Source organism: Mauremys mutica, chromosome 5, assembly GCF_020497125.1.
Source record: "Mauremys mutica isolate MM-2020 ecotype Southern chromosome 5, ASM2049712v1, whole genome shotgun sequence".
NCBI lineage: Eukaryota > Metazoa > Chordata > Testudines > Geoemydidae > Mauremys > Mauremys mutica.
The window spans coordinates 135,536,557-135,551,094 of record NC_059076.1 but is presented as its reverse complement, the minus strand read 5'-3'; the positions used below and the strand labels follow the sequence as shown (position 1 = coordinate 135,551,094).

General features: G+C 44.4%; 1 protein-coding gene and 1 long non-coding RNA gene across 10 annotated transcripts in view; one reads left to right on the top strand and one right to left on the bottom strand.

Annotated features, from left to right (window-relative positions):
* Window positions 1-14,538, top strand: part of LOC123370799 — a 38,859-nt gene that overhangs the window by 22,917 nt on the left and 1,404 nt on the right. The window contains exon 4 of one of the 2 annotated variants that reach the window (XR_006579556.1): window positions 14,314-14,423. This is a non-coding gene — a long non-coding RNA (uncharacterized LOC123370799). Of the gene's footprint in view, window positions 1-2,320; window positions 3,527-14,313; window positions 14,424-14,538 lie in introns of those variants that run through there. The other variant, XR_006579557.1, reaches the window with a different exon arrangement.
* Window positions 9,498-14,538, bottom strand: part of PTPRA (protein tyrosine phosphatase receptor type A) — a 240,968-nt gene continuing 235,927 nt past the window's right edge. For all 8 annotated transcript variants that reach the window (XM_045017593.1, XM_045017591.1, XM_045017592.1 and 5 more), the window contains one exon: window positions 9,498-14,378. In XM_045017593.1, the coding sequence (XP_044873528.1) occupies window positions 14,304-14,378 (75 nt within the window). In that variant the 3' untranslated portion in view covers window positions 9,498-14,303. The remainder of the gene's footprint in view (window positions 14,379-14,538) is intronic.

Here is a 14,538-nt window from a genome sequence, read left to right as displayed (position 1 = left end):
ATTTTGTATGTGTGCAAGAGAAGGTTACTTACTGTAACTGGAGGTTCTTTGAGATGTGTGGTCTCTATCTGGATTCCAAACATGGGTGTGCATGCGCGCCATGTGCTGGAGCCAGAACTGTTCATAGTAGTGTCTGTTGACCCACACGTGTTGCATCTGAGGCTTTAAGAGGCTGCATGGGTTAATGCTGCTCCAGTTCCCTCTTGCCCAGCAGTAGTAGAGTCTGGAGCAGAGGGAATGGAGGGAAAGAGGGCCCACTCCTTCCTTTATGCCTTGGGGCGGGGTGGACGGAGGGTCAGGGCACCGAGGACACAGGTGTAGCTCCACAAGACACTGCTGGCCAAAAAGAATCTGATCTCACCTGCACGGGGCAGACATGTTCCAAGAGTGGAATCCACTTGAACAGTCTCGAAGAGCATCTGGATATTTATTCTTAGAAGAAACACTGTTTCTGAGCATTATCTTACCAATTGTAGTTAGAATGTGTTGGCTGACTCAGCACATCAGAATCACATCAGGATATGCCCACAATTATGGAGAGGGCGGGTGCCCTGTAATAGAACAGGCCAACATCTATTATGGTATAAACCCATTAAATCCAGATTGTACAACATATCTGTAGATCTGCACCAGGATGCCAAGCTATGTGCTTGTTGTCTGGATGGTGCCTTTTTTTTTTTCATCGCAACGATGGGCGGCAGGACAGTTCCATCCATCATCTGATGGCACTGGGATGACTGGCACGAAGGTCTGGTTAATGTGAATCACTCTAAGTTCAGCACACCTCAGCATGAGAGTTGGGATGGCCTTGAGGGACTCTGTGCCGATTCCCATTCCACATTTCTGGTCTTGTTCTGGAGTGAATTCACTTAACCGTTTACAACAAGAGGGTCCTCAGACACTAGGAGCATCCTGTAAACAGTAGCTCCGATTTCCATGGTGTCCCCTGTGAAGCACTGCAGGAAACACCTTTGAAGTACAGTGGGAACCAATGCAACAGACCCAGGGTATGGCAGTGAAGAGGAATGCTGGTGAGGTGGTTTTGGGATGGAAGAGGCTGAGAACCTCCTGCATTTCAGTACTTTATGGGATATTGGCAACTGTGGTTTCACTCCCCTCAAGACTGAGAGCAAAGAAATGAGACTAGACACATCTAGGTTAGGTGAGTATGTTTAGCTTCTCCAATGTTCTGTTGCTGTAAACGCACAAACAAGCCAGTGGCCCCAACATGCCCTTGAGGATGTACAGCTTGAAGTCTAAAATGCCAGGACATGAGATCATGATCTGAGGCCTGTACACGGTCGCAACACCATTAATTAGCTAACTGTGCATGTGACATCCTGGGTAACAATACTTCAGTTAATAGATCGCTTCCCCTCCCCAAAGGGCCAGAGCCTGCTAGAAACTTTGATGGATACATCACACCCTCAGTCATCCAAAAGGGGCATCAAACCCTCTGGACAATCAGTGGTGCCCCTGAGTCTGAACAATCAGGTGAAGGGTTAAAATCCATGTGCATTTTATATAACAACCTGGTATATGGATTGTGCCAGCTCTTTTCCAGACCATGGTCAAGGGACCAGAGGCCTAGCAAATAGTAATCAGCTAAGAGAAAGCTGGGGTAAACAAAGCCTTGCTTGCTAAGATATGCCTGGTCAGAAAATTGCCAGGTGTTGGAGCTAAGAACTAAATAATTGTGTCTTATTCAGAGATGCTGATTGCACAAAGAATCCCTGTTCCTATTGTGATTGTTTCTTCTGTAGGGAGACGTTCTTCCCACAGATCCAACCTTGAGTTTGTGAAAAGTAGGCACATGTCAGTATAAGATATGGCATCCTTCCACCTCCCTTCCAAGGGGACCAATGCCTTGCCTTAAGACACACAGAAAACAGTCTTTATTGCCATATACTTTCACTGTTTCTTTGCTTTAAACCCCTAGGAATGTACCTGTTGGACAATCAAAGGAGTTGCTCCATTCCTATGGACCCCAAATCAAACTTCAACATATATATTTTATACTAATATTTTATCAAAGTATTAAGTAAATGTTAACTTGCTAACTTAAGACCACGGGCAGAGACATTATGTAACCTGTTAACCATTGGCTAATGTTCTATCTTGTCTTGCTGCAAAACCTATTCCGGGGTGTGGAACTGCCTACCCGTCACTTTCCCCCACCCATGGAAAAATCTATATATTCTATTGTAATCAATTGACAGTGTCTCTGAGCCTAATAAGCAAGGTGACACTCCACGAGCGCTGTGTGTAACAAACTCCTATGCTTGTCCTCTACACAGTGTGAATTTATGTCCTTCACCAGGGCTCCCCAGTACTGAACCTCGTTGACCCAGCCAGCCAAGGGGAAGCCAGCTGATACTCTTCTCATGCTGAAGCTTTTGACACTGGCAGGATTTCTCCATCCTTTTCCTACTGCAACCCTCTCTTCCATACTGGGAACATCCAAGGAATCTCCGCCCATCTCACTCACATGCACGTATGTCCGGGAATGCATCATAGCGTTCAGGAAGTCAAACACCATCATGCTTTTGGAATGAGCACATTTATTTAAGAGTGTAACTTACAGCTTGGCCAATGTCCCAAAATTCAGGATTTCGGTCAAAGTTTATTTACAAAGTTAATAGCAGTTACTGATGTTAGGATTAATGGAGGCTGTACACTTGTGAAATCACTAGAAACCACATCTCCAGGTGCTGCAGAAGCAAATCTCCACTCCCAGGCTGGAGAGAGCACATCTTACAAAAGGCAAATAATGAAACTGCACCAAAGGGATAAGAAAGGTCACTTGTCAAGGTCGCATTAGTCCATGTCACTGCGAGGGGATGATCTCCGACAAGGAGCTCATTTTAGCGCCAATCCAGAGCTTTACTCAGAGTCACGTGCCAATAGTGCCCAACTGTCTAACTTTAGAAAGCATGACTCATGGAAAGAGCCCTGCCTCTCCCAGATCAGGACGCACCCTTCTCCCATATGACTGGCTTTGGGCAGAGCGCTATGGTTATGCAGCCAAAACAAGGGGGCATTATATTCCCCAGGGCAGATGCACATCCAGCCTTGGGAGATCTGCCAGTGTCAGGAATGTCTCCATGCAGCAGAATTGCATGGGGCCAGAGAAGCACTCCCTCCACATGACACACAGCAGGGGCCACTCTGGAATGGTAGAGGTGACTCTTTGTGTCATATTTTGACCTCACCTACTCTGGTGCAAATCAGGAGTAACTCCACTGAAGTCAGTGGGGACAAACCAGTATAGACCTGGTGTAAGTTAGAGAACAGCCTCTCCCCCGCTTTCAGCTGTGTCTGAACCTCATGAGCAGTTAGGCTGCTGGCCACTGGGAAGCTGTTTTTTCTCCCCTCCTCCCCCTTCAAGACTGAGGCTCTAGGGAGTTTGAATCATCACAGCTTTTTCAATGGAGCCCTCACGTTTCATCATTTGAATGTAAAATTCCCCCCCCCACACACACACACTGACAGAGAAGCAATCCGGGTTGTAACGGTGTCTTACAGGGAGGGAACGGATGTCTACAGAAAAAGCATTTTCAAAAATGTTCCAACAAAATAAATACAAGATAAAAAAATTAAAACTTCCTGTAAAAAATATCATTCAAAATGAAGGCGGCATAAAACGTTACTACAGCTACAGAAAGGAACAGCTGGGAGAAAAGGGTTGGCCTGTTTTTGCAATGCTGCCATTTCTTGGAGAAACTCTGCTGAAATCGATGGATTTACAAGCTGGGAGAGATTTAGCATAAGGTTTCTTGTTACTGGTAGTTCTGGCATTTCCGAAGAGGCAGGGACATGGAAGAGTATGTGCAGGACCCCAGTGTAAGAAAGCTAAGAAGGCTTGGCTAGGGGGAGGTCAATAGGCTCAGTTCTTCACTTGTTTACACTACTTTAAATCATGAGTGACCTCAGTGAGGTCAGCGTCAAGCTCATGTGAATGGAGACTCAGGGCCATTGACGAAACATGGCACTGATACAATGGGGACCTGATCCTGGGACTTGCTGAGCACCCACAACTCACACCAGCTTCAGCAGGAGTTAAAGGGTGCTTAGCACCTTGCCAGAGGCAGATGGCCCCATGAATAACAGTCTTTTTTGTCTTCAGAATCATATCCAGTCTGTGTCTCCTGTTGGTTGCACAGAGTTTCCAAAGGGCAAACTGGATTCTGTTCCACTGATACAACAGCTAAGGTGTTCAGCTAAGTCTCCACTGCAGGATGTGAGAGACCTGGAGATGCTGACAGAGGCCAGAAGAATCCAGTTTGACTTTTAGATCCCACTGGGTGTACGTTGGGTGAAAAAATCATCATAATTTTGGCTTGCAAATTGGGCATGTTTGATCTAAATATCATTGAGAGACAAATGGCCCCAATCTGCTGCCATTGGTGTTACCAGGAGCAGGGCTTTTCAGTCTGCACAGTTACCCTCACTGCCATCATGTGATAATTCAATGATTACAATTTGGGAGTCAGATAGTTCTTGATGATCAGCTACAGTGGTGTAAACCAGGAGTACTCCACAGAAGCCAATGGAGTTGTACCAGTATGAAACTGGTGGCAGTGAGAGAAGAATCAGACCCATTGGAGCGTTGCCAGTGTAAGATAGGGCTACATGAGATCACAATCAGGCCCACTGTGATTTAAACTCCCTTCAAAGTTCCTATCCTGAGAAGTTCACGAGATGGCAGATGTGGGCATAACCCCACCAACATAACTGTCCTGGGGGAAGAGGAGGCAGGAGGAGAAAAAGTACAGTTCCTCCAGTTAAAGGACTTTCAGGGACTCTCCCTGCTGGAACTAGTCTGTGCCCAAGCCACCTTGTGCCCAACTGGTGCTTACTGGGAAGGCTGTGTGTGTCGAGTACATTCAAAAAAGCCGCCGCCGCAGCAAAGTCACATTCTAGGGCCTCTGGCAGAGATTCGTGCTGTGAGGTGAGGGCATATGGCTATCTTCACAACGGGCCCATTCCTGACATCAGTGACAACTTGCCTATTGCCTTCAATGGCAGCTGAATCATGCCCCAGAAATGTCTTTTACTGACTTAACCTTGGTTTACACTGTTCTAATTCAACTAATGAATTAATTAGAAAACAACTAAGTTTGGCAAATGATTTGGCCATGCCATGGTCTGTGCATTTCTTGGGGGAGTTTTGAAGGGCACTATGGCACAGGAGGCCTTGGTGAGCTTGGTGGACAGATAAAACTGGGTCAGTCATATAGGAACTGCAGCACTTGGGGACAAGAACTTCCCCCAGGGGTATTTAATAGTGCATGTGCTGTCACAATATCAGTATGTAAGTCTGCACCAGAATCAAAGGGATCTGCTCTAGACAGGGCCAAAAAGCTGCAACATTATGGGTTGGATTCTTACTGCTTATCATGCACCCCAGCGACCCCCAACACGCCCATGGACTCTCCATGCCGAGGAGGTCCAAGGTACTTGGTGAGATGCATATGCTAGGGGACTGAATTGCACAAAGCAATGGCTGCCAAATCCTACTCGGAGGCTGGGATATTCAAAGGGGCCTAAGGGATTTAGGCATCCATCCCACTGAAATTCAATAGGATTTGGGCACTTAACTTCCTTAGCTCCTTTGAAAACGCCAGCCTAAAGGGCCCACGATAAAGTCCTTGCTCAGGCTGACTTCCTAGTGGTGTCAATGGAAGCTTTGCTTGGGTAAGGACTGCAGGACCAGGCTCCAAGGGTAAGCGGTGTAAATAATGTGCTGGGTTCATGGACATTTGCTGTTTTTGAAGAGGGCCGTAAGGACTCATTGGATCCTATCAACCCAAATAGCAAGAGGGATGGAGTGTGAGCCTTTTAATTTTGACTATCCCTGTTTACAGAGAGTTAAGTCACGTTAGTTAAACATACCGCTAGCTACACAAATACTACAGAACACTTGTGCGGATCAGCTCTCATGGATACACACATCTCAACATAGTTGCGTCACAGACTTACTGACAACACTACACCATGGCCATTTTTAGCTTCAGCATAGCAGTAAATCCACAGATTATTTGGAAAGACTTGATAGCATCTCTCAGCAATACCCAGTACGCTGCTCTTCAGAGACAGGGGCCATGATATTCCAGCAGACAATCCCCTCAATTTACTCCACAAAGCAGTGAAGTTGACATTTAACATTTTCACTGCCGTATCTATAGAAGAATTGGGAAATCCTTTCAGAATTCACGTATAGCCAACTAACTTGGTAGACAACTACGGCCCCAATCCTGCAGACACCTATACACACACACACACAGCTTTATATATGCAAGTAGTTCCACTGACAGTAATGTTAAGTGGTTGCAGGACTGTGGCCTAATGTATGGTGGACTCCTATCAACTTCAACAGGAATTCTGTGCAAGAAGTGGCTGCAAATTTGGCCCCAAAGACAGGTTTTCCAGATGAAATTCTGTAGCTAAGGAAAATGGTCTCTTTGCAAATACAGTCGGGGGGATAGACACATACAAACCATATCATAAGAGGTAAGGGATACTTCCGAGCCCTTGGAGATCTCTCAGTCCTTTCTCTCTAACCAATCCTGGGTATTAAACAATCAAATGTGATATCTGAACAGTAAAAAGCTACACTCAGTTCCCAATACTCTTACACAGACCTTCTGCAATAGGGACTTAACTTCTCAGCCACAAAAAGACACCAACAGATTTAGCCTTATAGACACAGCTGTCTAAAAAAAAAACCAACCTTGAAGGACACTTTATAAGACCCCCTCCAGTTAGAATGCAGGATTTATATCGTGTGTAGTTAAACCCTCGTTTGGCATATAATATTCTCCCACTTCCCTCACATGCACACCCTATGATAGATTTCACCAACGCTTGCTTCACACTGGATTGCCTATGGCTATTTGTATCTACAATGCATGTCAACTTTCAGACTTCGGATTTTAAAGGAAGTTGTTACTCAATTTCATCTTGCTGATTTCAGCCCAATTCTCTTATTTGTCAAGTTGTTTTGAATTCCAATTCTGTCTACAAAATGCTTGCAACCCCTTCAGCTACATGTCATCTGCAAATTTTGTGAGCCTACATTCCACTCTATGACACAAGCAGTTGGGTCATTGATATGAATATAGTGCATGTTAAATACACCAAGCCAACCTAGCTTTTTCTATCAATTATTATTGTCCTAAATAAACACGTATGTTTTACTGACATGCATGCACACACAGTCATGAACATTGGCCCAGACCATCCCCACCGGGCAATCTACAGGATCAGGTCCAAGAGGTGACTATAGCTGGACCGCTTGGTAATAGTGACCATAATATAATTAAATTTAACATCCCTGTGGCAGGGAAAACACCACAGCAGCCCAACTCTGTAGCATTTAATTTCAGAAAGGGGGACTACACAAAAATGAGGTTACTTAAACAGAAATTAAAAGGTACAGCGCCAAAAGTAAAATCCCTGTAAGCTGCATGGAAACTTTTTAAAGACACCATGACAGAGGCTCAACTTAGATGTATACCCCAAATGAAAAAACATAGTAATATAACCAAAAGAGTGTCACCATGGCTAAACAACAAAGTAAAAGAAGCAGTGAGAGGCAAAAAGAAAGGAGCATAAACTCTGGCAAATGAAGTGTAAAAATATAATTAGGAAGGCCAAAAAAAGAACGCGAAGAACAGTTAGCCAAAGACTCAAAATGTAATAGCAAAAAAAAATTTAAGTACATCAGAAGCAAGAAGCCTGCTAAACCACCAATGGGGCCACTGGACAATCGAGATGCTAAAAGAGCACTCAAGGATAAGGCCATTGCAGAGAAACTAAATGAATTCTTTGCATCAGCCTTCACAGTTGAGGATGTGAGGGAGATTCCCAAACCTGAGCCATTTTTTTTAGGTGACAAATCTGAGCAACTGTCCCAGATTGAGGTGCCCTTAGAGGAGGTTTGGGGACAAACTGATAACTAAACAGTAACCAGGACCAGATGATATTCACCCAAGAGTTCTGAAGGAACTCAAATATGAAATTGCAGGACTACTAACTGTCATCTGTAACCTATCATTTAAATCAGCTTCTGTACCAAATGAGGATAGCTAATGTAACGCCCATTTTTAAAAAGGGCTCCAGCGGTGACCCTGCAATTTCAGGCCGGTAACCCTGACTTCAGAACCGGGCAAACTGGTTGAAACTATAGTAAAGAACAGAATTGTCAGACACATAGATGAACGTAATTTGTTGGGGAAGAGTCAACATGGCTTTTGTAAAGGGAAATCATGCCTCACCAATCTACTAGAATTCTCTGAGGGGTCAACAAGCACGTGGACAAGGTGGATCCAGTGGATATAGTGTACTTAGATTTTCAGAATGCCTTTGACAAGGTCCCTCACCCAAGGCTCTTAAGCAAAGTAAGCAGTGATGGGATAAGAAGGAAGGTCCTTTCACAGACTGGTAACTGGTTAAAAGATAGGAAACAAAGGGTAGGAATAAATGGTCAGTTTTCAGAATGGAGAGAGGTAAATAGTGGTGTCCCCCAGGGGTCTGTACTGGGCCCAGTCCTATTTAGCATATTCAGAAATGATCTGGAAAAAGGGGTAAACAATGAGGTGGCAAAATTTGCAAATGATACAAAAATACTCAAAATAGTTAAGTCCCAAGCAGACTGCAAAGAGCTACAAAAGGATTTCTCAAAACTGGGTGACTGGGCAACAAAATGGCAGATGAAATTCAATGTTGATAAATTTAAAGTAACACACATTGGAAAACATAATCCCAGCTATGAATATAAAATGATGGGGTCTACATTAGCTGTTACCACTCAAGAAAGATCTTGGAGTCATTGTGGATAGTTCTCTGAAAACATCCACTCAATGTGCAGTGGCAGTCAAAAAAGCAAACAGAATATTGGAAATCATTAAGAAAGGGATAGATAATAAGACAGAAAATATCCTATTGCCTCTATATAAACCCATGGTACACCCATATCTTGAATACTGCATGCAGATGTGGTCGCTCCATCTCAAAAAAGATATATTGGACTTGGAAAAGGTTCAGAAAAGGACAACAAAAATGACTAGGGGCATGGAATGGCTGCCGTTTGAGGCGAGATTAATAAGACTGGGACTTTTCAGCTTGGAAAGAGACGACTAAGGGGGATATGATGGATATCTAGAAAATCAAGACTGGTGCGGAGAAAGTAAATAAGGAAGTGTTGTTTACTCCTTCTCATAACACAAGAACTGGGGGGGGGGGTCACCCAATGAAATTAATAGGCAGCAGATTTAAAACAAACAGAAGAAAGTATTTTTTCACACAACACACAGTTAACCTGTGGAACTCCTTGCCAGAGGATGTTGTGAAGGCCAAGACTATAACAGGATTAAAAAAAAGAACTAGATATATTCATGGAGGATAGGTCCATCTGTGGCTATTAGCCAGGATATGCAGGGATGGTGTCCCTAGCCTCTGTTTGACAGAAGCTGGGAATGGGCGACAGGGGATGGATCACTCCATGATTGCCTGTTCTGTTCATTCTCTCTGAGGCACCTGGCATTGGCCACTGTCAGAAGACAGGAGACTGGGCTAGATGGACCTTTGGTCTTACTCAGTATGGCCGTTATGTTCTAAAATGTAAAGTTCTCAATCCTCTTGTGGAGTTTCTTTCCTGTTCTTCCACCAGAGGAAAGATTTCCCTTGATGAGAGAAGCAAGGGATTCAGCCCCCGAGCCTTACAGATCTTGGGGGACCTGCTGCAAGACCAGTGTCTCTTCCTGGGCTCTGGGGCCCCGTGTAGTACAGCTCCACCAAAGCCATGCTGACAGGGACTGTTCCTCTTAGGTGCTGATGGTGGCGGGGTTCCACAGCATGTAGGAATGTGCTGTAACATTCAGTGCTGAGCCAGCATTCACTGCCGGTGGTGGCTCTCTTCTCCCTTGGTGAAGGTCACCAGGCTATTGGGAGGGCTTCCTCAGGGTGCAGGCAGAGAGGAGTTTGATGGTGTAGAAGCACCATGCCTGGCCCCTAGACAGGGATCCTACTGGCCCCTCTACTCACCAAGGTAAAGGAGACAATATGTGCTTACATTCCAGGACAGGACTTCCTCAGCTCTTGAAGCAGAGGGCACCTGGGTCCAGTACAAAGTAAAACCCAAATATCAGCCTTGCTGAATGAGGCTCCATTTCTTTGGCTACAACTCCAACGTGACTCGCCCATTGATGGGAGATGGTAGAAAGCAGGCTCCTTATTGGGGGAAACCAAGCCCCTTTTTTGCAGGCAATATCCCTGCTGAAATAAAACCATGCGTTGAACTGGCATTGCTGGACTCTGGAGAGGACAGAGAAAGGAACAACGCTCATGTGGCAGATGTCAGTCACATTACTTAAGGACCCACTGGAATGTGCTCTGATCCTACAGTGAAGAGGGCAGTATAAGGATCTACACAGACTAGACTAGAGGCATCCAGGAGATAAGGAACCTAACTGGATTAGCTAGACTGGCCCTCCAGCAGGTACATGGGTATTCAAATTCCAAGGGAGTCCACACCATACCCCCTGTTGAAAATCTATCACTGGTATTTGTTAGTAAACATCTCATTGACAAGCCTTCAAATAAAACTGTGAATAGCAAAAGTACCTTTGAAATAACAAGTGTGAATGGTGCTAGTGTCTCTCAAGCAGGGCTGCTGTTGCATTGATTCTTTCCCGGCTGCAGTTGAGGACCCAGAGGATCGGCTTGGCACTTGAATGCATAGGGAAGATGCATTCTATTGGTTAATTCAGGAGCTGGGAAAGTCTTCTGTTTAGTCATGCATTCCAATGGCTTTGTCTCAGCCCTACACAATCTGACTACAGAGAGCGGGCTCTGATTATTCATGCTACTTCCTGTATTTTAGACCCCTGAAATCAAGCTGTAATTCAACTTCCATTGTAAATTAGAATAGGTCAGACATTACACTGCATCTTCCTTTAAGAATAGTTCAACTGCCTTCTCTCATCAACTGCAATCTCGGAGCTCAAAAACAGGATTCATTCAAAGTCTTCTTCAGACACACACAGAAAAGATCTATCTGGTATTTAAAGACAGATACACTTCAGAACTCTCTTCTAAACAGAACAAGTGAGCCAAATCAATGCCAGATTTAGAAAGAGGAAATAAAAGCTACCTACACCCTTCCTTTTAAAAAGGGCAGAAAATTTTTAAGATGTCTTAAAAGTTTTAAGATTTGTCTACAATAAAAGCCACAAAACCCAGGATAAAATTTCATATTCAAAGGAAGGTTAATTGAAAACTTTCAGGAAACCATCACATGGTCCTGCAAACATTTAAGTGTGGGAATAACTTTACTCATTTGAGTAAAATTACTCACACATGTAAATTTATAGGATTGAGGCTACATAAACTGCAAATAACGTCATGTGGCTGTGGGAGGGCTCAGCCTGGGTAGAACAAGCCTTAAAGGGGAAATATTTTCCATGGTTTTCAGTTAAAAGTGAGTGTTGAATAAAGCAAGGAGCCTATTCTCCTTACTGGCATCATCTCTGCTCTGGCTGGGATGTGGTGTCCATCACCTGCTTGGATGTCTTTCTTGAAGATCTACTCTAGCTTAGCTACAAGTTACTGTGCGCTTGTTGCCAAAATCACTGGGTGAAATTCTATGGTCTGTTCCCTTCTGGCCTTAAACATTATGGATCTATTTATTTTCTTACGATCTGTGAAGTGTGATACATTCTTGGTGCCTCCTTTCCATCAAAAACCAACAAGTCTTCTTGGTTTCAGACTAGCTCCTAGAGGACAGGTATCCATGTCACCATTCTTGGCACCAACTGGAGCTTTTAGCCTCTGATCCTGCAGGCAGGCCTGTGTATGTACAGGCCCTGACTCAGGAAAGCATCCCCATCGGGGACAGTATGTGTGTGTGCCGGCTTACATGCTTTCCTGGGTCAGGGCCACGCAGAGCCCTACTGACATCCGCAGAACTCTGCATGGGCATAAGGGTCCAACTGCACGGATCAGAGTGCAAAATCGAGGCCTTTGCAGGCTGTCTCTGTAGAGAGACCAATGTGAACGAGCCCTGGAGACTGAAAACTCCTCTTACCCAAAGGGATCGTTTCTGAGTGTAAGGACTGAAGCAAACTGGTGGGGTATTCCATGTTGGGGGGTGGGGGGGAGACAGACTATTTCTATGTGTATTTAGCTAGAGCAAGCCTACACTCTTGGGGGATGGATCCCCAAGCATGTTCAGTTGGCACTTTCCACAGTATCACATTCAGTGTAGAAAGTAAAAATAAAACCCCTCCCCCAAACAAAAGAACTCTCCTCTAGAAGAACCTGATTTTTTGATATTTTTCCCTTGCACAACTAACCTGGGATGGAGAGGAGTGTGTGAACTCCCCCACAGAAAGGCTGAGAAGACACCTGATCTTCCACAATTAACTCAGGCAAACAGGATCTTTATTTAGGGATGATACCAGAGACCTTCTCCTGGTGACTTTTATTAGTAGTGCTGCCTCCTTGAATGCTGCAAGGATCAACTCCTCTATTTTAATTTTAATTTCAGAGCTAAGGAAATACAGAATTGGGCCTATGGACCTATACTATCCTTGGCAGAACCCCCACCAGGCCTGATTCTGACCTTACTCCCACCAGTATGACTTCTATGTAAATCCTCAGCTTCCATTGTAGTTATACTGGTATGAGAGGAAAGTCTAGCCCAGGAGCTGCTAAAGGACCATTCATAGGGTGTGGAGGGAAGGAAGAGATGTACCAGGGGAGCTGATCGCACTTGATGTCTGAGGGACAATCAATGGCTGGCTGAAGTTTGGATTGTTATGGTGCCACATCTTCTCTCCAAAGCATGGCACCAGCACCTAGAAGAGACCTACTGAAAAGAGGGCCCCTTCTCACTCCTTCTGACCACAGAAATGGAAAGGAGTAAACTTAAACACATTTTTCGGCCATGGAGGCTCCGATACATTGACAGCTAGCAGGCACATGGCACTCCTGCCTCCAAGCATAAAGGAAACTGGGTCGGGCAACCCATAACTGACACAGGGCAACAAACACCCTTGGCAGTTGTAAGACAAGCATGAAGTAAACACGGCTCTCATGGCAGAACACACTCCAAGCCCTTGTCTACACTGGGGATTTGCCCCAGCTGCAGCCATTGGTGGAGCTGTGCCAGTGCACACTCCCCACATAGACAGGCAAAGCTGGAAGAAGCCATGATTTGCACAAGTGTAGCTTAACCCCCATTTCAGGCAGAGGTACAAACAGTGACTTTTAGAGGCTTTGCCTGTCTATACTAAGCATTTGTGCTGATGAAGCTACACCACTTGTTGGACACCAATGGCTGAAACTCCCAGAGTACACAAGGCTAGAGTGAAACATTTGGCTTTGCCTTCAGAGAGAGAGAGAGAGAGAGAGAGAGAAAGAAAATGAATCTTAATACTAACAACAACAAAGCTGCTACTGTTCACTGATGAACACAGACGGACAGACAGAAAGCCAGAGGATTTCAATGGCCTTTGTTAACTGCAGGAGCAGGTGAGGCCATCCACGTACCTGACTGCACCTGCAGTTCAGCTAGACATCTAAACGACCTACCATGCTGCCTGCCAATAAGTGCCAGACAAGGCTGTGACTGAGAGGCAGATAAAACCAATCTGAAATCTGGCACACATACAGAGAAGTTTCCTTTAGGGAGCAAAAATCCTTTTTTTCTGGTTGAAATCCCAACTGTTGCTGCCACTTAAAGTCCATTACCATTTTCAGCTGGTGACACAGACTTGTTTAGTCCCGGAGAAAGAAACTTTTGCTTTTTCTCTTTTTATACAAAAACTAGGATATATACAGAATAAGCTTTTTTCTTTCTTCCTTCCTTTCTTTTAAGAGCAGAACAGCAGGAAAATGTGAAACCATTTCCCCACAGGTTCGGAAAAGCTTGTGCTTTTGGATGAGATCCGGAATACTATTATTTTTAAAAAGGCTTTACTCCCTCAGGGAAAAAAAAAGATTTACAAACAAAACAGCCTATATCAACTCTCCAGCAGAGAGATGGATTGACAATATTAATCCAAACATCACGCTATTTAATTCCCCAATAAAACATTGGAAAAAAAGGAGCCAACAGTATCTGCGCTAACACTTTTTGCTACATATAAAATCTCCAGCTAATATGAAGCCTATGGTACCAATCTCTAAAACAGTTAAGATATATACACATATTTTGGGGGGTATATTAACAAACAGAATATTACAAAATATTAAAGAAGGCAACTCTTCTGTCATTTGTTTCTTTTTGTTTTGTTTTTTCACTTGAAGTTGGCGTAGTCTGAGAAGGCGTCAATGTATTCCTGCACCACCTTGTAGCAGAATTCGTACTGTTCCTGTAGCATTTGGGAGAGGAAAAGCAAAGCATTAAATGAGGAAAGGTACTTTGCACTTATGGCCTGTGTTATGAAGGGGTCAGGCTAGATAATCATAGTGGTCCCCTCCTGTCTTGTATCAAAACAATTTCAACCGCATATCTCAGAGTACTTTACAAGA